At 47.6% G+C, this 22379-nt stretch overlaps 12 protein-coding genes across 12 annotated transcripts; 5 read left to right on the top strand and 7 right to left on the bottom strand.

Moving 5' to 3' along the window:
• Positions 1–69: 69 nt before the first annotated feature.
• Positions 70–1836, top strand: N7520_003307 (glycoside hydrolase family 72 protein; the record flags this gene model as incomplete). Its single annotated transcript, XM_057137242.1, has 5 exons — positions 70–144; positions 196–233; positions 284–309; positions 356–1084; positions 1130–1836. The coding sequence occupies 5 exons, from the start codon at positions 70–72 to the stop codon at positions 1834–1836; spliced, it is 1575 nt and encodes a 524-aa protein (XP_056997707.1).
• Positions 1837–2018: 182 nt separating this feature from the next.
• Positions 2019–3253, bottom strand: N7520_003308 (FAD-dependent oxidoreductase; the record flags this gene model as incomplete). The annotated part of the gene is made up of 2 exons (XM_057137243.1): positions 2019–2254; positions 2299–3253. The coding sequence occupies 2 exons, from the start codon at positions 3251–3253 to the stop codon at positions 2019–2021; spliced, it is 1191 nt and encodes a 396-aa protein (XP_056997708.1).
• A 260-nt stretch (positions 3254–3513) lies between these two features.
• N7520_003309 (alpha/beta hydrolase) lies at positions 3514–4630 on the top strand (the record flags this gene model as incomplete). Its single annotated transcript, XM_057137244.1, has 3 exons — positions 3514–3570; positions 3618–3852; positions 3900–4630. The coding sequence occupies 3 exons, from the start codon at positions 3514–3516 to the stop codon at positions 4628–4630; spliced, it is 1023 nt and encodes a 340-aa protein (XP_056997709.1).
• A 1214-nt stretch (positions 4631–5844) lies between these two features.
• On the top strand, positions 5845–6979 carry N7520_003310 (uncharacterized protein; the record flags this gene model as incomplete). Its single annotated transcript, XM_057137245.1, has 3 exons — positions 5845–6357; positions 6404–6629; positions 6678–6979. 3 exons carry the CDS (start codon positions 5845–5847, stop codon positions 6977–6979), a joined length of 1041 nt encoding a protein of 346 aa, XP_056997710.1.
• Positions 6980–7874: 895 nt separating this feature from the next.
• On the bottom strand, positions 7875–8963 carry N7520_003311 (uncharacterized protein; the record flags this gene model as incomplete). The annotated part of the gene is made up of 3 exons (XM_057137246.1): positions 7875–8447; positions 8560–8808; positions 8844–8963. 3 exons carry the CDS (start codon positions 8961–8963, stop codon positions 7875–7877), a joined length of 942 nt encoding a protein of 313 aa, XP_056997711.1.
• A 72-nt stretch (positions 8964–9035) lies between these two features.
• N7520_003312 (uncharacterized protein) lies at positions 9036–9585 on the bottom strand (the record flags this gene model as incomplete). Its single annotated transcript, XM_057137247.1, has 2 exons — positions 9036–9190; positions 9258–9585. The coding sequence occupies 2 exons, from the start codon at positions 9583–9585 to the stop codon at positions 9036–9038; spliced, it is 483 nt and encodes a 160-aa protein (XP_056997712.1).
• A 628-nt stretch (positions 9586–10213) lies between these two features.
• On the top strand, positions 10214–11609 carry N7520_003313 (Synaptobrevin; the record flags this gene model as incomplete). The annotated part of the gene is made up of 3 exons (XM_057137248.1): positions 10214–10374; positions 10399–11335; positions 11382–11609. 3 exons carry the CDS (start codon positions 10214–10216, stop codon positions 11607–11609), a joined length of 1326 nt encoding a protein of 441 aa, XP_056997713.1.
• Positions 11610–11745: 136 nt separating this feature from the next.
• Positions 11746–13457, bottom strand: N7520_003314 (uncharacterized protein; the record flags this gene model as incomplete). The annotated part of the gene is made up of 7 exons (XM_057137249.1): positions 11746–11929; positions 11976–12061; positions 12107–12121; positions 12179–12229; positions 12275–12948; positions 12994–13252; positions 13296–13457. 7 exons carry the CDS (start codon positions 13455–13457, stop codon positions 11746–11748), a joined length of 1431 nt encoding a protein of 476 aa, XP_056997714.1.
• Positions 13458–13781: 324 nt separating this feature from the next.
• Positions 13782–15266, top strand: N7520_003315 (uncharacterized protein; the record flags this gene model as incomplete). Its single annotated transcript, XM_057137250.1, has 6 exons — positions 13782–13997; positions 14043–14135; positions 14181–14378; positions 14426–14780; positions 14831–14893; positions 14941–15266. 6 exons carry the CDS (start codon positions 13782–13784, stop codon positions 15264–15266), a joined length of 1251 nt encoding a protein of 416 aa, XP_056997715.1.
• A 124-nt stretch (positions 15267–15390) lies between these two features.
• On the bottom strand, positions 15391–17226 carry N7520_003316 (Zn(II)2Cys6 transcription factor; the record flags this gene model as incomplete). Its single annotated transcript, XM_057137251.1, is given in 5 exon segments — positions 15391–16301; positions 16346–16871; positions 16945–17031; positions 17100–17167; positions 17184–17226. 5 exon segments carry the CDS (start codon positions 17224–17226, stop codon positions 15391–15393), a joined length of 1635 nt encoding a protein of 544 aa, XP_056997716.1.
• Positions 17227–17702: 476 nt separating this feature from the next.
• On the bottom strand, positions 17703–18128 carry N7520_003317 (uncharacterized protein; the record flags this gene model as incomplete). Its single annotated transcript, XM_057137252.1, has 3 exons — positions 17703–17901; positions 17952–18022; positions 18069–18128. The coding sequence occupies 3 exons, from the start codon at positions 18126–18128 to the stop codon at positions 17703–17705; spliced, it is 330 nt and encodes a 109-aa protein (XP_056997717.1).
• A 216-nt stretch (positions 18129–18344) lies between these two features.
• On the bottom strand, positions 18345–19493 carry N7520_003318 (NAD(P)-dependent alcohol dehydrogenase; the record flags this gene model as incomplete). Its single annotated transcript, XM_057137253.1, has 2 exons — positions 18345–19247; positions 19317–19493. The coding sequence occupies 2 exons, from the start codon at positions 19491–19493 to the stop codon at positions 18345–18347; spliced, it is 1080 nt and encodes a 359-aa protein (XP_056997718.1).
• Between the last annotated feature and the right edge of the window lie 2886 nt (positions 19494–22379).

The raw sequence follows: 22379 nt of genomic DNA on the forward strand, positions 1-22379 counted from the left end.
TGTCGTCTTTAGTGTTACTTTTTCCGTTTATAGGAGGTTTTCTTCCGATCCATTCGCTATATCTTCACTATGAAGCTGTCCTTGTTGTCGCTGGCGACCCTGGCTGGGGCCGCCATGGCCAGCATTGACCCTATTGTCATCAAGGTACAGCTGGTCAATTCAGATCTCCAACTTCCCCATATTGATCTGGAATAGGGTACCAAATTCTACTACTCCAGCAATCAGACCCAATTGTGAGTAACTGTGATCCCCCTTTTTAGTCTACCATCCTAACTCGTTCCAGTTTCATGCGTGGTGTCGCCTACCAGTGTAGGTATTCATCCCATATCGGATGCGCCGGAGCTGACAGATCTAGACTCTCAAACTGAGGATCCCTTGGCTGATGCTACTGCTTGTGCGCGTGATGTTCCTATCATGCAGGAGCTGCGCACCAACGTTATCCGTACTTACTACATCAACGCCACTGCCGACCACTCGGAGTGCATGAAACTGCTGGAGGATGCGGGCATCTACGTCGTCTCGGACTTGTCCAGCACTACTGAAGCCATCGACCGTAGCGACCCCGAATGGAACGTCGCTCTCTACGATCGCTACACTGCCGTCATTGACGAGCTCGCTCAGTACAACAACACCATTGGTTTCTTCGCCGGTAATGAGATCGCCAACTCTGTCGCCACCACCCAGGGCATGGCTTTCGTCAAGGCCGCTGTCCGTGACATGAAGAAGTACATCAAGGAGAAGGACTACCGCAGCATGGGTGTTGGATACGCCACTGCTGATGTTGAGTCTATTCGTGTCGACCTTGCCAACTACATGGACTGTGAGTCCGATGACGAGACCGTCGACTTCTATGGATACAACATCTACTCCTGGTGTGGTGATTCCAGCTACGCTGCGTCCGGCTACAAGGACCGCACTGAGGAGTTCGCCAACTACACCGTCCCCGTCTTCTTCGCCGAGTATGGTTGCAACACTGATGGCACTCGCACCTTCACTGAGGTTGAGGCTCTTTACGGTGACGAGATGACCCCCGTCTGGTCCGGTGGTATCGTCTACATGTACTTCCAGGAATCCAACGACTACGGTATGCATCCATTATCTCTCTGTATGGCCTAGCTAATCCCTCCAGGTCTCGTGTCCGTCGTTGACAGCACCAGCGTCAGCAAGATGGCCGACTTCAAGTACTACTCCAGCCAAATCGCCAGTGCCGATCCCTCCAGCACCAGCAAGGACTCTTACACTCCCACCAACACCGTTCTGATGTCCTGCCCTACTGAGAACAGCGACGCCTGGGAGGCCAAGGCCTCGCCCCTTCCCCCCACCGCTGATGAGTCCCTGTGCACCTGTATCTACGACGCTTCCGCCTGTGTCCCCGACAGCAGCCTCTCCAGCGCCAAGCTCGGAAAGCTACTCGGTATCGTCTGCGGTTACACTGACTGCAGTGGCCTCGATGCCAACGGTACCACCGGCGAGTACGGCGCTTACAGCATGTGTGGCGTCACTGATCAACTTGCCTTCGCCCTGAACAAGTACTATAGCGAGCAGAGCGAGGCCGCCACTGCCTGCAGCTTCGACGGTTCCGCCAGCACCAAGGCCACCACTGCCGCCACCGGTACTTGCTCTTCCCAGATTAAGCAGGCCGGTACCGCTGGTACTGGTACCGTTACCACCGAGGCTACCGCCACTGCCGACTCCAGCTCTGGCTCCAGCTCTTCCTCTTCTTCCAGCGGTGGCTCCCCCGCTAGCATTCACCAGAGCGTTGCTTTCGGTTCCCTCCAGATTGGCGCCTACGTTGCCACCGCCCTGTTCACCGGTATGGGTATGCTCCTCCTGTAAATTGCGTCGCCTTGGACGGCATCTTCTTTTCGTGTATTTATACCATGTCTGAGGTATAATTTGGATATTCGGAGTTGTCTACGTCTCTCACGATAGCTCTAGTTATACTTGGTCAATGGTTTGGTTCGCTTTAATATCATTGGATTTGGCGATTCTTTCAATGCTTTTTTTTAGTGTATAGATTATTCAATGGCTCGTTTGGTCAAAATCGCAGACGTTTCATCGAGTCGACTCCAATCATGTGCATCAATACAGGCTTGTCGACTGAGACGCACAGCTCGCCTAGTCCGTATCCGCATCTCCCGCTCGAAATCGTCAATTGCGGACTGAGTCGTCGCAGTGCAGGTGTAGACCTTCTCAATCGCTTGCATCAACTGGTAGGCATCGAGTAGACCGTGATTCGCCGCCTCTCCACGATCTGTTCACGTTAGCAGGGTTCAGGTAAGGTATTTCCAGACCTACACATAGTCATTGCATGCGCTGCATCTCCCGCCAAGGTTACTCGACCACCATGATTATTCCAGTCCAGACATTCCCAGTCCGCCAGCTTAATCTCTGTTACCATAGTCCCAGTTGGGATGCGATCCACGGCTCCTTTCAAAAATGGTGCGAAACCCTGTGCCCTTCGCTTCATGTTTTCCAGTCGCGCCTCGTCGGTAGCCGCGACTTCGTCGTCTGGGGATTTGACCGGCCACGACATACAGATCTGACAACGAAAGCGCTCCGACTCCAAACCGGCCGTTCCATTCCTCTGTGGCGTCTCTAGCATGGAGAACCAAAAAAACACGCCTGATGAAGGGTCACAGCCTTGGAACAACAATGGATCCATCTCTCGAAGGGCTTTGATCTCCGCGGGTGTGAGATCAACAGCGACGCCGGTGAAACGGATCGGAAGAGGTGTATTTTCGAAAGCATCAGGTCGCAGGATCTGCCTGACAACCGATCGACTTCCTTCCGCTCCCACAATCATCTTTCCCTTGACAGTTGTATCATCAGCAAACACCAACTGCACGTCATCAACCTGAAGTCCCACAACCCGTCGACCCCAATGAACATGCTCCTCGATTCCCTGCAACAATGCCTTCCGCATCTTCTCCCGATTGACTCTCCACCGTCGCGAAGGGGGAATCTTATACTTTGGCTCCCCGGTGGCCAGGTTGATAAAGAGAAAGTTCCCATTGTCTTTGCGCGCAACTTCGGGGTCAACCTGGACATCCTCAATCCTGGCTAGGGTCTCTGCAGGAAGCATCTTAAACATATGTTCCAGCGCCCAATGCAGAGTAATGGCCCACCCTTGCCCGCGCGCGTCGGGAGTCTCATCGCGTTCGTAGATCTCAAAGGGAATGTTCTTTTGCTTCAGGGCTTGGCCGAGCGTGAGGCCGACGATGCCAGCTCCGACAATGAGTACCGGTTCCATTGTGAGGTTGTATTGATATTGATTATTTAGAAACCGAGTTTTGTTCAATGTGAAGCATTTAATAAAAAAATTATCAAATGGGCCGTCGCATAGATAGGTCGCATAGATAAGAAGCGATTTGCATTAGCCGACGCGGAACCAAAATCCCCGCACTTCTTAAGGCTTACCATCGGATATTCTTAGTTCAATGTTATATATAATAGAAATCTCGTATTCATGACTTGATGTTCATCTCAATTATCTAACATTTCACTGCAACCATGTCGCACGAGGCCCTCAACCCTATCCATCGTTCTGTTCTTCCCCACCTTGACCCTGTAAGTAAAGAGGCTGTATCCGCGGGAAAATCTACTAAAGAAAATAGACATTCGTCAAGCTCTACAATGAACACGTCGCAAACACACCTTCCGGTCCAATTGATCTCGCCTTGCTACGAAGCAAATACTCTGTCCTCTACTCTTACGGCACCGGACCAGCACCCGATTGTCGGATTTATGACACCCAAGTCGCAGGTCACAATGGCGATTTGATCGCCGTGCGCGTGTATGAGCCGGATTCCCCCGGTCCTTGGCCAGTTCATATCGATTTCCACGGCGGAGGTAAGAGCAACTATCACCAGAACCCAAGCAGAAGTTGATTGAGGCAGGATGGGGCCTTGGCGACCTCGACACAGAGTCCCACATCTGCAAACACATCTGCGCCAAGGCAAACGTCTGCGTAATCGACGTGGCGTACAGACTGATACCCGAACACGCATTCCCGATTGGAATCCAAGACTCTTTCGACGCCCTGCAGTACATCCATGGCAACAGCGCGGAATTCAACATCGACCCAACCCGTATCTCACTAGGAGGCGTCTCAGCCGGAGGGAACATCGCTTTGATCTGCGCACATCTCGCCCGGGATTCCAAAATCCCCCTCCGACTAGTCGCAGTTGGCACACCGACTATTGACGATATCTCCAAGTACACTTCTGCCGCCGACGCACCGTGGCCATCAATGCAGGAGATGGAACACGCGCCTACGCTGAACTGGGCAAGACTGAAGTGGTTTGATAATTTGAAGTGGCAGAGTTTGGCATCCGAGGGACCTGTGAGGGAAGCTCAGATCACAGCTATGAAGTGGTATGCCAATGCGCTCCAAGCACCGGACTTTACTGGATTGCCGAAAACTGTTATATACACGGCTGGGTGTGATCCCTTGCGTGATGAAGGTGAGGCTTATGCGAGACGATTGATCGAGGGTGGGAATGAGGTGGTTCAGAAGCGATTTGCTGGTGTTCCGCACCCTTTTATGCATATGGATGAGTATCTGTGGCAGGCAAAGGAATTTATTGATTTGACTGCGGAGCATATTCGGGCGACTTTGCATCGGTGAAACATCTTAGGCATGGGTTAGTTAGAAGGCAGAGCACAGAATTGCAAGCATACATATAGTCAAATTCAATCAAAATTTGGAATACAATCCTCGCGTGCAGAATTCTACTCCCTTTTTTTTGGGTACACTGCGGACTTTTTGGACATACGTTCGAAACCTCCACCAGACTTTTCCTCTTTTCCCCTTATTCTTCCACTTTATTTTTCTTCTCTTCTCTTTCTCTCTCCGTCTGTTCTATTCCGCTAATTATGAGTTTGGGGAGACCTTTGACCATTGGATCAATACGGTACGAAAGAAGGTAGAATACTGGATAATATACCGAGCAGGAGACTACGTATAAGACTAAATAGAAGACTGAGTAGAAGACTGAGTAGGAGATATAGTAGGAGGTGAGGTCTAACACCTAAGTAGGCGCCGCGCAAAAAGCGCGGCGGAAAGCTTCCAGTATATATGTATAAAGTGGTCCTTGAAACATATATATGCAGGCGTGCTGAGGTATGCAATGAACACAAGTGACGAACTCCAATGTCCTGGTTCAACCCATTCCACACCAGACTTGCTGGAATTTTTCGATCGGAACTGGACTGTTCAAATGATAACATACTTCCTGAAGCCAAGATTGATCATTGACAATAAAGAAATTACCAAAATGGTCTAGACTCGGCAGCGATAAGTGGCGGGGTAAGTGGCTTCGGCCGAGGTGGCCTTTGTCGCTATCCTTAAACCCCGTACCTTTTTGAGATTTCTCTGTCAGCGATGGTCAGATAACATAATTTTCGCAGGAAAGCGCAGCAAATCCGATCAATTGAAGAATGACTACACTATAGCTCAATCAAAGGGACCTTGGACACTGCTCAGGTGGAACTGGCCTTGAGCTCCTGATATACCGCCTTTCCCACCGCCTATTCATGCCTTCTCAAAGTTTGCTGACATAATAGTTGGTGTTTGGTTTGCTTTGTTGCGTCCAGTTCCTGAACGACATAATATTACATGCATTTGAATCTCCCACTATCGACTGATTACTCTGACAACTACATGATACCATTGTTGAGTTTGAAAGTCCGATGATAAAGAAATCTGACTAGTGGGGATCGGGTTGATATCCGACGGCGTCGGAAAGATCCAAATTCCAGCCTACTTGAAATCCACAGATAGGTAGATAAGTAGAAAGCTACGTAAATTTCTCATCTTAGATCATTCCTCAATCTTTATCCATGGCTCCTATCGAGTCCGGATCCCTGGTGCTTGTCACAGGCGCAAATGGCTTCATTGCAGCACATTCCATCGCTTTTCTTCTACAATCGAATTATCACGTCAGAGCGACGGTGCGTTCAACAGAGAAGGCAGAGGCTACCCGGAATGCTCTCAGCACAGCAGGAGTGCAGAATCTTACCCGCCTCCAACTAGTCGTTGTCTCTGATCCGACAAACCTCGACGCCTTAGTTGACGTGTTAGGAGATTGTCAGGCCATTCTGCATCTTGCATCGGCATTCAACTACGATGCTGCCCCAGGAGAGTTTGAGGAAAAACTGATGATTCCCGCTCTCAGGGGTACACAAGCGGTTTGTGAAGCTGCTCAGCGGTGTCCTACTGTTCGAAGGGTGGTCATCATGTCCAGTTTCGCTAGTGTGTATGACGCGAGTCTAGGACTGCAGCCTGGAAGAGTCTATACGGAGGAAGATTGGTGTCCACTAACCTATGAAGATGGGGTTAATGCATCGGCTGTTGTGAGTCTATCTCTCATCGTTTGTAAATCCCAACTAACTCGCACAGCCTATCGCATACCGTGCTTCGAAAGTGGTTGCTGAGCGTGCAGCTTGGGACTTCGTTAAGAGTAACGCAGTCAACTATCAGCTGATTACTCTCTGCCCAGGCATGGTATTTGGCAAAATGATACATCCCATCTCCTCTCTTTCTCAGCTAAATGCGAGCAATCAGATTGTTTGGCAGGTGTTGAATGCAGGCAGAGATGGTCAGATACCACCTACAAAGGCGCCTGGTAAGACTAGTCCTATCGTGTATCATAAACAAGTACTGACTGGTATAGTCTGGATTGACGTCGAGGATTTAGCTGAGACTAGCCACAGGGCATTGACCTTCCCCGGCACAGGTCATGAGCGTTTTCTGGTCACGAAGTCATCGTATGACACACAGGAAATTGCAGATATCATCCGTGCAGAACTGCCAGATAGACACACAGTCCCGACTGGAGACCCTGGGAGGCGAAGTGCGGACACCCATTATTCCTGTGATTCGTCTAAAGCGGAAACAATACTTGGCGTTAAGTTTCGAGGGCTTCAAGATTCTATTGTCCCTTTGGCACGCCAATTGTATGATATGGTTAGTTGATAGCTTGATATTTGGCCTTTCAAATTTGCTTAATACCCCGGTTCTTGGCTTCTTGTTCTAAAAGCCCTTTCCCATAACGTACCTACACACATCCTATCTACATATTTTAAGTGTGTTAAGACCAGACATTCCGGCCCTCAAGTTGAGACGAATAATATTCGAGCTAAATTGTCTCATTCATTTGCAAATTCAAACTTCATCTATGTGCTTTCTCCCATTGCATCAAAAGATGTGTATTACGAACAATGTCAGGATCATCAGGATCTAAGATTCGTCGTCCCCTCTCGATGCAATCCTTCAGCATATCGATAGCTTCAGCATATCGACCAATCCTCCACCAAATCGATGCCAAGGTGGTCTTACTTGCTAGCGTATCACAATGGTCCCCGAGGATGTTTTTATAACTCTCCACCACATGCTCCTGAAGGGTTGCTGCCTCAAAAACATTCCCCTGCGTCAGAAACATGATTCCTAGTAGGTCCTGACTCGCTAGGGTGTCGAGATGCTCTGAGCCAAGAACTTTATCTCTAGTCTCCGTCACCCGAATCTGCAGGTGCTCCGCCTCGTCAAGGTGGCCCAGTCTCCAAAGTGTCAATGCTAAGTTGGCCATATCTGATAGCGTTTCAGGATGTTTAAGTCCAAGGATAGTCTTCCTGGTTTCAAAGACGTGCCTCAACAGGCCTTCAGCCTCATCATAGCGTTTCTGCTCTTGAAGAATTGATCCTAGAGTGCTCATGCTTGTGATTTCCTTGCGAATTTCAATGACCTGCCTAGTAAGGTCACCGGCCTCGGCTGACTGGTTCTGCTCCGATGATGCTCCTGTTGGTTCCATCATTGCTACCAGGTTGCACCCACTGGCCACGAGTTCGTCAGGCCGTTGCTGCTGCCAAGAACTTTATACTTCACGATGATGATCTAAGTCCGGGCTCTCACTCAAAGCCTGACCTTTTTCAACAGGGAGCGACTTCTCACTTGCTGCGGACTTGGACGATCCTGGTTGCTCTTGTTCAGATATCAATGCCCGTTGGGGGTCATCTAAACCTCCTTCAAGGGACGCATGTTTGGTCTCTTCCGACTTCAAGCGAGGAAGGACAAACGAGGGATAGTTGTCGAAGATGCCTGGCCAGGTGCTCCTGGAATCTCTCCGGATTTGGTACAGATTCCTTACAGAGGGGACATTGCTGCGGAGAAGATATCGGCCGTTCAGACATTTCCAGCACCAATTTCCTTGTGTCTTCTGGTAGCGCATCGCCATGCGCATCTCACAAATGTTCCAAAAAGGAAACTTTGGAATGATAGATGCATGAGCATAACTTGCAAAACCACTCTCGTCGATAGAGTCGGAGTTCATGTTCACTCCACTCAGTGTAAATGTGGTAAAGCTGATTGCGATGAATACAGTCTCCAAATGTACAGATATAGGGCCGCAAGTCGTGAAATACATGGTACCTCCAGTCTTGTTCCATGACTTTGAGCTGTATCATTTGATGACAGTATGGACATAAGAATGTTTTGTCCTAGACTGTATTTACCGGATGTTGTGGCGGGGGAGGAATGAAAAAAGCGCGCTAGTCACCAACGGTTGAGGTTGTTGCAGAGAAATTTGTCCGTCCTGAATCGGATGCAGCATTGGTGTGGGCATCCTGAGTCCACTTAGTTGGGATGCGCTTTGTTCCAATGGGCAAACTTTCTGGTGGGTATTGTGGTGTCGTTATTTCCCTGGCTTTTACAGGGATATCAAGATGTTTAGCAATTTCTTCGACATGCTCCTTGTGATATGCTAAAAGTTGACGACGCTTTGTGTTTGCTTTCCAAGTCGTTGAACAAGCCTGGTATCTGGTGGAAGATTGAATTTTTCTGATACATGCTGGATATCATGGAAGTCAAAATGACTCAGATCGATACGTGATGCCTGCGATGAAAAGTCAGCTGGGTTCTGGAGGGCCAGGGAGAATTTGTAACTGGCCACGACTGTAAGCACCATTCCTGCTGAGTGGTACGAAGAGACTCACAGGCTGGTGATTGTAAAATCAATATCCTCTAGATATTCTTCTAGTTAAGAATAGTTCTGATTATCCTCCTTTACTTGCTCCCAAAACTCCAAGTCTGATTCTGAATCATCTGAATCTGACCCGGCATCATATTCCGGACCAGAAGAGGGCTTGCTCGTGGGAAGTTTTGTTCGACTTCCCCAATTCAGAGATAGAGGTCCTGAATATGATCAGCAACAATGGAAGCTGAACTCACGCTGGTCAAATAACTTTGGAAATAGCGTCACCTGCTGCTAAAATTCCTTCAGAAATATCGGTGATGTGATTCTGAACTTCGCAACGCAATTCTGGAGCCTCTCGAAGTCGGTGATCCAATGACAGTCTATCCATTGGATTTCTATGTCCGCCAAAGTTCCCCACCCAAACACGAAATCTGCCAAGATCATCTTGCACAGTCAAGCGCATTTCCTCCGGGATGTCCTCCAGTAGTTCCAGAAAATTTTGAAAACACAGCTTCAGGAATATATCGACGATCCACTGATTGGTCCTATTTTGAGAGCTTCCGTAGATGAGCGTCCCGAGAGCTTGGGTATCCCGGTAGAGCGGCCAGACCATCAGATCGTTTAGGCTCTTCGTCTGCCATGTGCGTATAGATCGGGTTCGTTTCATAAATGATTGTAAGATTGGTTTCCGAGTAAGGTGGGGTTGAGGGAGAGAAACGAAAGGATACAGGAGTCTGTAATTGATCCACTGCAAATATGAGGTAGTGGGACAACTAGCAGTCTTCTTTACTGCAGAATAAACTGCAAAGTTTTCGAATTGAAAAGCTGCTCCAACTCATCTTGGAAATGACTCGGGAGTTTCACCGTATCTCAGCTGAAGCGGGGTTGCTGTGATGTACTGCATACGCGCTAAAGCAGATCACATATTCCACTCAAAGGTTTCCGGGAGATTGAAATTCTTTCCAACTCATCAGAGATTGCTCACTTGTGCCCACAATGAGTGGCTTCGAGGTAGTCGGGCTCGTTCTGGCTGTCTACCCGATCCTCACCGAGGCTCTCAATTTCTTTCATGAAGACAGAGGCCTGTTGAAAGACTTCTTTCATACCAGCGTGTCTTGAAACGGATCGGTCGGAGTCTAGCCCGAGAGCAGAGCAGCTTTGGTAACTCTTGCAGGCGGTTCATGGAGGATATTGCCAACCAATGCGATGCCAGTGCAGAAGCAAGATCCCACTGATCTTCGATGGCGGGAAGGAGACCTCATTCAAGAGCACATATTTCAACAAAGTCTGTGCAGCAATATCTGGACACGGTGGAGGATATGAATGAGGAGCTAGGGAAGATTAAGGAACTGATCACCAAGTACGGAGACAACGAAGAACCCAATGAAAAGCTTAATACAAAGTCTCGTCGGCGGCCATAGAAGAGAATTATCCTGGTACTTAACAAGGATGGAATCACCCAGCACCTTGAAGAAGCTGGGCGTCTGAACAACTTCCTGTTAAGGCTTACGGAACATAACAAGCCCATCATCACTCGCCGCGTGTCTCGCAAAGGTACGAATCACTATGGAAAGATACGCTCCCATGCAATCGATTTGTATGAAGCCCTCCAACGCAACTTTCAAACTTCCCCTGCCTGCAATTGTATGTTGCGTCCCGACGTGAACATGAAGCTCGAGTTTCGCAACGCCAAAATCACGGCAGAAGGTCTTCATTTCCACGCGGTATTCACATCGGATGCGCAGTTCTGCTCACCATGGAACTGGCGGGAAATTGAAATGCAGCCCTGGGAGAGCAAAGCCACCATTTGTCACGAGAGTCATACTCGGGTCCAGCTTGCTATCGAACCACCAGTTGCCAAGTATGGATACATTTCCGACCTTTGTGCAGCGATCATAGGGCCTATATCATCATGGGAGTGGCTGGGGGCTATCAAAAGCCACAAAGGCACACAACACCGCATCAGGGCGATATATCATCGGCAAAGGCTACCGAGCTTCAAGGACATCGAGACTGTGTCGCTTGCTGAAGTTCTAAGTGATGAAGCTTTCCGTCTGGAGCAAAGGTCTCGCTTAGCTCTTAAGCTAGCTTCCTCGGTGATGCAATTAAATACCACTGAGTGGCTAAGCGATTACTGGAGTAAATCCGACATTTCATTTCTCCGTTCCTTGGAGAAAGTTGACTTTAACAACCCACTAATTCGACGAAGCTTCGGACCGCGACTTGGGCTGGCTTCTTTGTCGAACAGTCTTCCAAACCTTTACTGGAATATTCCATGTCCCTTCTCACCAGGAGTTGTGATCTTAGAACTATGGTATAGGCAGGCGCTCGAAAAGCTGAAGAATGAGACGGAGAGAAAGATGGTAGACATTCCCCCTACATTCCATGACTGCCACTAACTATTTCCAGCCACCGGAGTACTCCGATGTTCTGACAGCAAGACGCTTGGCCAGTGAGATGGACTGTAGTCCAAATTATAAAAATAGTGTGCAGCGATGCGTGTCCGGGCTTGACGCTGCTTACACAAGCTTGATGGAAGATAAATTTCGAGCGGAAGTAGAAGAGAAGATCATTTATCCATTGGAAGAGGATCTGAGATTCTACTGCAACAAAGATTCTATTGAAGATTGCATATAGCAAATTAATCTAATCTTACTTGCAGGTGTGATCTCACCGATTACTCAGTATCTTTTTTTATCTTCCACCTTATTAGTTGAACGATTCATCGACATGCACTTGGTAGGATTTCATGAGCCATGCTATTGCACTGCTATCAGTACACATAGCGCCAGGTATTATCGCCGACATCAATGCTTTGCCCTTCCATTGAACTGCGTGCCGCAGTTCCCAAACGATCGGCACGAGAATTTCGACGACCATACATTATCCGCAAGATCGTCGATATCAAAATCGCTGCTGCATTGACCGCGACTAATGTAATCTTCGCCGGTATGTAGCTGTTATGGTTAGTTGGAGTAAGAAGCAGAAAGATGAGATACTCACTGAGGCGCGTCTTGGGACTGAAAGGTCTGGGGACCGATGATGTTCGCAATGCTGAATCCAGCTGAGACGATTCCCGCGCCGGCGACCTATAAACATTAGAATCTAGCAGGTTATCCAGAGTTGAAAAATACCTTCATCGTGTATCCCTATGAGCAGAAGTTAGTATGACTTGGAATGGTGGAACAGACTGGGTGATCTCATACCTTATAATTGGCTCCAGTCCACGCATAGATCAGGGCAAGCGGAGCAACAGTCTAGGTAAGTCAGTAAATGCTGGAATTTTATTCCTAGTAACATACCGTATTCACCAAATATATCCCTGCTAAACAACCCCCTTTGTTGGAGGATGGAAGAAATGACATGAGGCAAGAACCAACAAGTGTCGGAATCAGTAAAAGATCAATGGCCATCCACCGAGAAAAGCCTTTGGCAATCGCATATGTGGACAACATCGTAGAGACGATGCTCACTACACCAGATGGCATATTCAGTAACGCACTCTGCTTGCTGCCGTATCCAAATCCCTTGATCAGAATGGAAGAGAAGGTAGTAATCACTCCACTGGGGATGGTGATCAGGATGGTGAGAAGAACCAAAAGCCACGTCTGGAGATCAGCAAATGCCTCAAGCACAGCGCGCCAGCGAAAGGTCTTGGCACCAACACCGGCCTGATCCTTCTGGAGGCGCTGGGAAACACGCAGTCTCTCTGATTCACTAAGGAATTTGGCGTTCGCCGGGGTCTCTGGCAAGACGAAAAGAACAAGCAGCGAAACCAAGACATTGACAGCACCGATGACCACAAACATGATGCGCCAGCCACTGAACGACAAGCTAGCAGGGGCATGCTGGGCTGCAAAAGATATCAATCCTCCGATTATCTGCCCCGCTCCCAATCCACAGTACCAGAATCCGTATCGCGGAGTAGACTCTGCTCGGGTGTACCACATACTCGTATAGATCGTGAGAGCCGGTGCTATGATTGTCAGATTTAGATCCATAGGAATACAAGAAGACTCACCAATGACCGCTTCCATGAGACCAAGAAGAGTGCGCAATGCGATCATTCCAGCAAAGTTCTTGGTCGCGGAGGAGCAACAAAGAATGATGCCCCAGCAGAAAACGTTTGTGCCGAGCACCTTTGACACGGGAAATCGTTGAAGCAGAGCTCCTTGAGGGATTTCGGCAACAGCGTAAGCAATGAAAAAGGCCATTGCCAGCCATGAGAAATCATCCCCAGTCATCCCCAGGTCGTCCTGAAAACCCATCACATTCGCGTACTGCACTCGTTAGTTTTGTCAAGGATACCATGATGCCACATACATTGATGGAAATCTTGTCAATCATCTGAAGGAAGTAAGTCAGAAACATGATAGGCAAGATGTGCGAGTCGATCTTGCGTATAAGTTTCTTGTCATCTGATGCAGTGCCCAAGTCATAGTCAAACTCTTCATCCTTCATCATAGGGGTGTCTTTCTTCTCCATGATGGGCAGGGTGGATGGAGTTTTCCGTGGAGTTGTTCCCCATTATGTTGCCTTTTAAGAACAACGCACTGATACGAGAGGCAAGATAACATCAAGATAGGTCATAAAGCTTCCAAAGTTCCCGGGAAGTGATTCAGGGGAGGCTAACACCATTGGGGGAAGGATTGGCGCTAGGCGATGCAACCGTCGGGTAGATTAAGAGGCGATAAGAACTCGAGATAGTCTAGACTGGTGGAGTCATGTCACTAGAATGGCTTCATTACACCTATATAATTAGAAGAAAATCCAGTGTTTCGATTCTCAGTCATTATTGATTTGTTCAAGATGCCTTCCCGTACAGACTCGCCTCTTCAAGTAGCCATCATCGGTGCCGGCTTAGGCGGCCTAGGAGCTGCCGTTTCTCTTCGAAGACAAGGTCATCAAGTCACCGTCTATGAGCGATACGATTTTGCTGGCGAGGTAGGCGCATCTTTGAGTGCTGCGTCGAATGGAAGTCGCTTTCTTAAAGAATGGGGGGTCGATATTCAATCCGCGAAGCCAGTGCGTCACACCTAAGATCGAATGGACGCATCTAATTCATCATAGGTCATTCTTCGACAATTGATCATGCATAATTGGTCGGATGGAGAGGTTCAAAGCACATACCCGCTTGGCGATTATAAGTCGAAATTCGGGACAGTAAGTTGTCGAAACAGACTGATGAATATCGCCTGACATCAACAGGACTATAACAACTTCCATCGGATCGACATTCACCGGGAACTCCTCAAGTCCGCGTTTGAAGAACCTGGTGAAGGGCCTCAATGTGTGCTGAAGGTCAATCACAAGGCCATCAATGTCAACCCGGAAGAAGGCACCATTCAATTCGAGGATGGCTCGCAGACATCCGCCGATATCATCGTGGCTGCTGACGGAATCCGAGTAAGTTCAAGTACCAGCAGAAAACCTTCAATATTGACTCGCTTTAGTCACTCACAAGAGAGTTCATGGGAATCACTCCCAACTTCACCATGTCCACATCATGCTGCTATCGCTGTATTATCGGTGCGGATAAACTCCGCTCCCTCGGCCTGGAGGACTATATCTCCAACGAGGCTATTGAGTATTGGGGCGGATTCGGTATCAACAAAATTGTTATGTCCCCTTGTAGCAATGGAGAGGTCGTCAGTTGCTATTGCTTTTATCCAGCCTCTGTCAACAATCTTCGCGAAGATGGCTGGAGTATCGGAGCCTCACCTGAGCAACTGGTGGACACCTTCCCCGATCTGGATCCAAGAATGAGAAAATTGATGCTGAATGCCGAGGATATCAAGATGTGGCGATGTAAGTTGTCTTGTTGGCGCGGACGAACAAAGACTGATGCGCTTGAATAGTGTACAGACACGATTCGTATCCATACTGGGTGAAAGGAAAAGTCTGCTTGCTTGGCGACGCTGGTGAGTCTTCTTTGCTAAGTATGAGAGTTCTGGGCTGACAGATCTAGCCCATCCAATGATGCCTGATCAATCACAGGGATCCTGTATTGCTTTTGAAGATGCTGGCGCACTTGGCTTGATTTTCCACAAGAACTTCCGTAAGGACTATGGAGTCACTGAAGGCTTGTCGCTGTATGAGCAGTTGCGCAAACCCCGGGCGACTCGGATTCAGGAGGCGAGTTTCAGAGCACGCGAAGATCTCAGCGAAAGGATAGGGTGGAGTAGCTCGTCAGATCGCCCGGGGAAGCTGACGATTGAGGAAGTTTGTGCTTATAACATGCGTGATGACTTGGCTCAACTGATGGAAGGAAGAACTGTTCAAATTGGAGAATAGATCACACTGGTAATCAAATGGGATTTCAATCAATTGTTCACATGTATTTCAAGACCAAATTGGGTATTGCAAGGTCACTTTCTGGCAGGCTAAACATGCTTCATAACTCATTATATACAGTATTCTATACAAATACAACGCCCGGAAACTTACTATATCGGACTGATGCCCAATTTAGGTCGGATGCGGAACTCTCCCAAACAGTCTCTAGTAGCTGTCGAGCATATTGAATATGAGTGAACCCCAAGGTGTTTTCCATCACCATTAGACGCTCCTTCACTATCATCCTTCGTTCAATCGTTACACTCGAAGACCCGGCAATGACCAGTGGAAACAGAAGACAGCCCTCCACTCGACTAGCGTAAGGAATCTCTTGCACGGCATCTAAGATTGTGATGATCGCTTTTTCAACGAAACTATGCAAAGGATCATACCCCTCTACTACTTGATGTAGACGCAGTCTAATAGCCCATTCCATTGCAATGGTTGCGAATTTCGTGTCAGGCCTCTGGTCAGGAATCTCATCGTGATTCATCCGCCATTCGTCGATTTTGGTCTCCACGTTTGCCGCCGCTGCGCGGAAGCCAATTTCAGAGAGTTCGTCAACCCGTTTACTTCGGTGATCAGCCAGGACATTGACCATGCCCAAAAAGTCAAACAGAATTGGAGATATTCCATAAATAGCCGTGGTGGATTCCCCACGTTCCAGTTGTGGTACACTGCTTCGCCGAAAGTTGGTGGTGAGCTCTGTCATGCTTGTTTCGGGGTGCAAAAGGGGAGCCTTGCATCGAGAGAGTGTCGACATCGAATCCAGATAGTGAAACAAGCTAATACAGAATGTCCACTCGTCGGTCGAAATGAGAGACTGAAAGGCCGGCGACTTTAAAATGGCACTGGCGGCTTTGAGATGCCATTTCCATACCCGCGACGTGCCATCGAATAGTTCGGTCAAGCAGAGTAATAGAATGGTAACACATGCTTCAAAAGTACATCGGCTATCTGACTTGCCGAGAAGGTTATTCACTTGGGCCAACGCTACAATCGTTAGCTTACACCCAAACCCGGGGCAGGGGAATTACCTTGGCCTTGTCTTCTTAGTGCGCAGCCCCATATGCTTGGGTAGACCCGCTTCCAATGACATCCACTCAAACTCAAGATTACACTAGTGACAGTATCTGATGTGGCAGCTAGGGGCAACAGCGTCACCAGGAATGGGTTCCGGTCGGAATCATGGGAACGGGAAAGGGCACGCGAAACGACATGAATATAGTGATTGAACAGCGAACGATCTTCTTCGCTCCGTAAATGCGGGTTTGTGGAGACCGGCGACCCCAGGGAAGGTGTTTGAGTGGGCAACAATGGATGTGGGAAAAGTGAGGCGATAAAGTCATCATCGTTATCAGGTGTGCTCCAGTCAAGGGTCAGCGGATCTCCGTCGGCACTATCAATCGGATCCACATCCGATTGAAAGTGGTGCATTGGTTCCGTCGTATAAGAATCGGATTCCGGGGAATGTGGACTAGCCACCGGTGTGCTGGAAGGCCATTGGCAGGGCAAGTTCAAGCGCCGACAATCAACGCATTTTGGGCGGGTCTCATCACATTTCTTTTTCCTGAATGCATATCAGTCTCACCATCTCGATCCACCGATAAAGATCTACTACCTAGCCTTGCATGACAAACAACCCCGACGTGAGCGCGATGCGCGTGGTCGGCGTGAGATGATCACTTTCGAGGGACCCACGCTCTCCGCTGGTTCTCTCGGCCTGCATACATGGCCCAAGCCTAGTCAAGACATCAACCTGTGTCCATTGGTACTTTGAGAGAGACTTACGTTTACACCGAGAACAAGGCAGACCACCATCACAACGTTGTTTCTGTCCTTGTTAGTGTCTGTCGCTACTGATGCAATGCAAACTCACAATTTGGGCGCAACGAGCACAGACTCGGTTGGGTATCATCGTGTAAGGCGTTTCAAAGTTGAACTCGAGAGGAGAGATTAATTGACGCGACGGGGGTCTCTTTCCCCCTCTTATCGTTGACTTCCGATCCGACGGTGATAAGCTACATCTGGTATAGTCGACAATTTGTCTCCACTGAAAGTGCGGGGATGACGAGCTCCATCCAATCGTAGGAGGGATCTCGATTTTCAACAAAGACATACAATAAGTTTATGTATTTCAGATCTAGCTATGTCATAAGAATGAATAAGGGCATTCTCAAGTATCTGTTTCAGGTTCCACCTTGCCATCGAGAAGTAAAAAATACATTCTTCAACGGATGATTCTCCGGTTGATAAGTCTGTGTATGAAGGCATCATTGGTTTTTTGTCTAGTCGTACGAGCTGTCATAGCTGTCATAGTCATCGTAGCCGTCAGAGTCACCATGATCGTCATAGTGGTCGTGGCTGTCATGCATACCGTGCCTTATCGTAAGTTTAATGGATTTCATGGTTGTCATGGTTGTCGCGGATGTCGTGAATTTTGTGGCTGTCATGGCTATCCTTGGTTCCATATCTGCCGGAGTCACCACGATTACCCGGGTTCGATGAAGATGGCGGGGTGTAAGTAGCCTCGCCCTGAGCATTCCTGTGGTAGGTGCTACCATCTGGGTTCGAATAATGGTACGATCCATCTCTATAGTGAGAGATTAGTAGTGTCCCATCTCTCATTCCAATTACTCATACTTGTTGGAGTAGTGGTAGCTGTTCTGGTTCACGGCGTCTGGGCCATAGTCACGCGAGCAGTAATGATTGCCCTAGATTATCAATCAGGACATTCCCTTCATATCAAGACCCACTTACCTGTTTGTTCGTGCCAGAGCCCTTGTAGGAATACTTGTTTCCGTGGTTGTCTGTACCCATCTTGAATGATGATTTGTGGATCAGTGGTTGATAAAAAATTGTGAAGAATATAAATGGAAGGTGTGGAAGGGGAGGTGGGAGTGAGAAGATGGGACAGACAGAGCAGAACTCATGATCAATGTTTCGCATCATTTATTTCATTCTATCGCTTCAAAAAATATTTAAACGCTCCTTCCTTTTATCTCTATATTCAAACAGTACCAGCATTGCCAGCATTTACTGCTCGTTCACCAAAACGTAACGGAATCGAGCCTTGCCAGCATCCATATCAAGAATGGCCTGGTTGGCCTCCTTCATCGGTCGCTCCTCCACCCAAGATTTCAGGTTTTTAGCAGCGGCCAGCTCCAGCATCTCCCGGATCATATCGGGGCTACCAATCAAGGAGCCACCGAGCTTGATACCCTTCATAATCAGGGCAAAGGCAGGGATCTCAAGTCCGCCATCCTCGGGGGCACCGAGCTGAATGAAGGTTCCGCGAGTACGCAGCAGCTGGGTGTAGCCCATGATGGGCATCTTGGAGGAAGACACGGTGCAGATGATGAGATCCAGGGAGTTGGCGTTCTTGTTGGCCCAGTCCTCATCCTCGGCAGTCGCAATGTAGGCGTCCGCACCAAGCTTCATCGCATCATCCCTCTTATCGCCCTTGCGTGAAATGGCAACTACACGATCGGCGCCCAGTGCTTTAGCAAACATGATTCCGAAGTGTCCAAGACCACCAACACCGACAATTCCGACGGACTTGCCCGGGCCGCAACCGTTCTGTCGCAGGGGCGAGTAGGTGGTGATACCTCCGCAGAGCATAGGGGCGGCGTGGGCCGAGGAGAGGGCGTCAGGGATCTTAACGACAAAGTGCGAAGGGCATCGGTTGTAGGTCGCATATCCACCGTACGACTTGCCGCCATTGGCAAAGGTACCTCCATAAGTTCCAACCATCTTGGAGCAGTGTTGTTCAAGACCCGAAGCACAAGCCTCACAGTTGCCATCCTTGTTCAAGCAGGAGCCGCTCTGCGCGCCGACACCAACACGATCTCCGACTTTGATGTCCTTGACCTTTGAGCCTACGCGGACTGCAACTCCAACCAGCTCATGACCAACGCAGCATGGGTAATTAGTCGGTCCCTAATCGACAAGTTGATTAGATCCTGCATTTATCCTTTAGACGCTTTCCTGTGTATGAGAATCACATACCCATCCACTTCGTAGAGTGTGCATATCACTACCGCAGATACCACAGTGCGTAATACGCATATCAACATCAGTCTCCTCCCACGGCTTGGGCTCGAATTCCTGCCAGACCATCTTGCCCTTGGCAGACTCCTTGTCTAGGCCCATCCAGCCCTCAAACTTGTAATCGGTAGAACCCATGATGATTATGGTGTGTGTATGTATTCAAACTGATTGAAACTGACCGGCATCAGTAGGGAAACCCATTGTCCCTTTATACAGAACAAATTTCCCCCATTCAACGTCATATTCCTGGGCCGGTTCCATTAAATTCCCAATATTTGCCCGATCCGTGCTCGATCCGTTCTACTGTGTGGGTCCATGTCTGAATAAAATATATGGATCCTGTCATCAACCACGGTTTTATGTCTTAAGTCCTACTTATGTCCGTTGGGAGATATTTATTTGATGACATGACGCGGTAATTGAGTTTGGATGGTCGAATCCTGGAATAAAATTTAGAGTTGACCAATTAATAAGCAGCTCATGCAGTGTCATCGTTTCCCTGGCACGTTTCCAGAAAGTTCTTAATATTCTCACCCGATTCGTTCTATTGTGTGGATCCATATCTCTATGGCTTAAAAAAAGGATCCACTCGGTTGAAGATTTTTTTTTTAGCCACAGATATGCTATCCCAACACCAGACCCGAATCATGATACAAACACAAACCTAGAAAGAACCAAAGGTGGTGGCTAAAGTTGAAAAATGTAGAAAAAGATGGAAGATAAAAGGCAACTACTACTGGCCCTTACTTCGCCACTATTCAAGGTTTTCGACCAATGGAAATATGAAAGAGAGGAGATCCACCAATTCGAGCAAGCTGACCAATACCTGCTAGCAATACTCTTATAAATACAAAACCGCAGGGCCCGCCAAAGGGACCACAATGTTGGAGCAGAAATGGCAACGCGGGCATAACAGAGCATAACTTGCATAAAAGCTATCGAGCGGAAAGTCGTGAGGATGGCCGGACCGTGGGCATACAGTAACCAACGGTTTCAATTGGCAATTTTGCTTCGCTTCTCCACCCACTACAGAATACATATCACATCGTTGATCCACTTGTTTCTAATTTACAAGAAGACTCAAACTTAAAAGGCAGAATACTAGTAGGAGACTAGCCAGGGATATTAAGCAGGAGAGTCTTATCTATTAAATTTTATTAGATCAATAAGGGTCATTAATTTCTACAGAAATAATTAACTTATGGAATCTCAGGCAGTAGAGTTATTATATATAAAAACCTATCTCTTAGTAGTAAAAGTATGGATTTTATTTATAGTAATTAACAGCTAGGATACTAAAAATTGTCATATTTTGCATAAATTATGCCAAAAATTAAGATCCACTTTCACGGGCCTTACAGGCTTTTCACGGGCCTTACAGTCTTTTCACGGGCTTCATGTCTATAGACAAATCACTTTCTGTCCACCTGGACAGGCCCACGGGCCGTCCACACAGGTATGCCCTTGGGCCTACCGCAGTCTACTCCATCCAGAGGTAGAACGGTGTATTTATTAGCATCAAGATCGAGAGAAGATGTAAAAAGATTATTCCTCAAACATTTTGGTCCAGTTGTTCAGAACCTTCTCTTTCAGTTTCTCGGGGTATGAGTTCTTGAAATCTGCAGCCACCCAGTCTTGACCAGTCGTGTATTCGGTTGGCATAAGAGCGTCCGATACCACCTTACCACCCATAATGGGAGACCCATTGCCATGGGACATGTACGGGATAAGTGGGAATCCACGCACCTCTTCAAAGAAGGTCTCGTCGAGGTTAGGTCGGCAGCGAGTGAAATCTCGAGGGCAACCTGACGAGCCATTGCGTTATTGGCACTTTTAGCAGTTAGAATATGGATCAATTGATCCAAGTGCCATTAAACATGTAATGAGAATTAAATTGGATGTGTTTTTATCGGGTTTATAAAGCACGCCATCTAGATCCACTATATAGATGAATCCAAGGATAATACGGAGTATATATGACTATATCAGGCACCCCAAGTAAATGACAATTCGAATACCATGTGTGTGTAACTCAAATCGTACACACCTTTTGCCCCTGAAAATCTTGAAATCTAGAAACATTGAAATCTTGAAATGATTTTGATGCCCGCAGACGAAATATCCGTATGAGCAATCCGGTGGGTCGATGGCATCATACCATCAGCTCCACCTACTTTTTTTTATTAAATCTAGATCGAAGAGCCGACCACATTTCTTTCCTGGTACATTGGCTATAGATGTCGATGATCATCGGGAGTCAAGTGACATAGAATACGTAACGTTAACCTCTAAAGTCGGTGGTGAAGCTATCATACTCGAAGAAGGTGTGTATATAGGAATGGACTATTTGTTAAATATCTCCTACCCAGTCTTCTACTTAGTCTTCTACTTAGTCTTCTACTTAGTCTTATACTTAGTATCATACTTAGTATCCTATCAAGAATTCTACCTTCTTTCATATTGTATTAATCTAATAGTCAAAGTTCTCCTAAATTGATAAATAGCGATATAGAAAAAGAAAGAGAAAAAAGAAAAGAGAAGAGAAATAAAGTGGAAGGAGAAGAGGAAACAGCAAAAGTCTGGTGAAGGTTTCGAACATATATCAAAAAAGTCTGCGGTATACCCAAGTAATAGAGAGGTAGATAAAGAGTGGTGGTGATACCCTCCCTTATATTAAGCCCCATGTTCTAGATTAAACTAGGGTTAGGTAGGTAGACTAGAAAATCTAAGGATGGAAGGCGCCTGCGAAGGTGGTGTGGACTTGATGTATTGTTAAAGTGAAAGTCATTTTACTGATTTTTTATGGGAGTGACGGTAGCAGAAAAGGGAGTGACGGTAGAAAGTCTCATCATCAAAGAAATTTACCACTGAGGATCAAACGGATCAAAGGAAAGGAAAAGGCCAACAGGTGATCTAGAGGTTACTGGGATGATGGGTCGATCCTTGGTGGTATAGCGTATTAAGCAGTTGTTGTGAAAGCTAAGTTCGTTTACTGTGGGAGAAAACTGACCCCTAGGGCAT

Source organism: Penicillium odoratum (genome assembly GCF_028828045.1).
Source record: "Penicillium odoratum strain IBT 22623 chromosome Unknown utg000003l_segment0_segment0, whole genome shotgun sequence".
Taxonomy (NCBI): Eukaryota; Fungi; Ascomycota; class Eurotiomycetes; order Eurotiales; family Aspergillaceae; genus Penicillium; species Penicillium odoratum.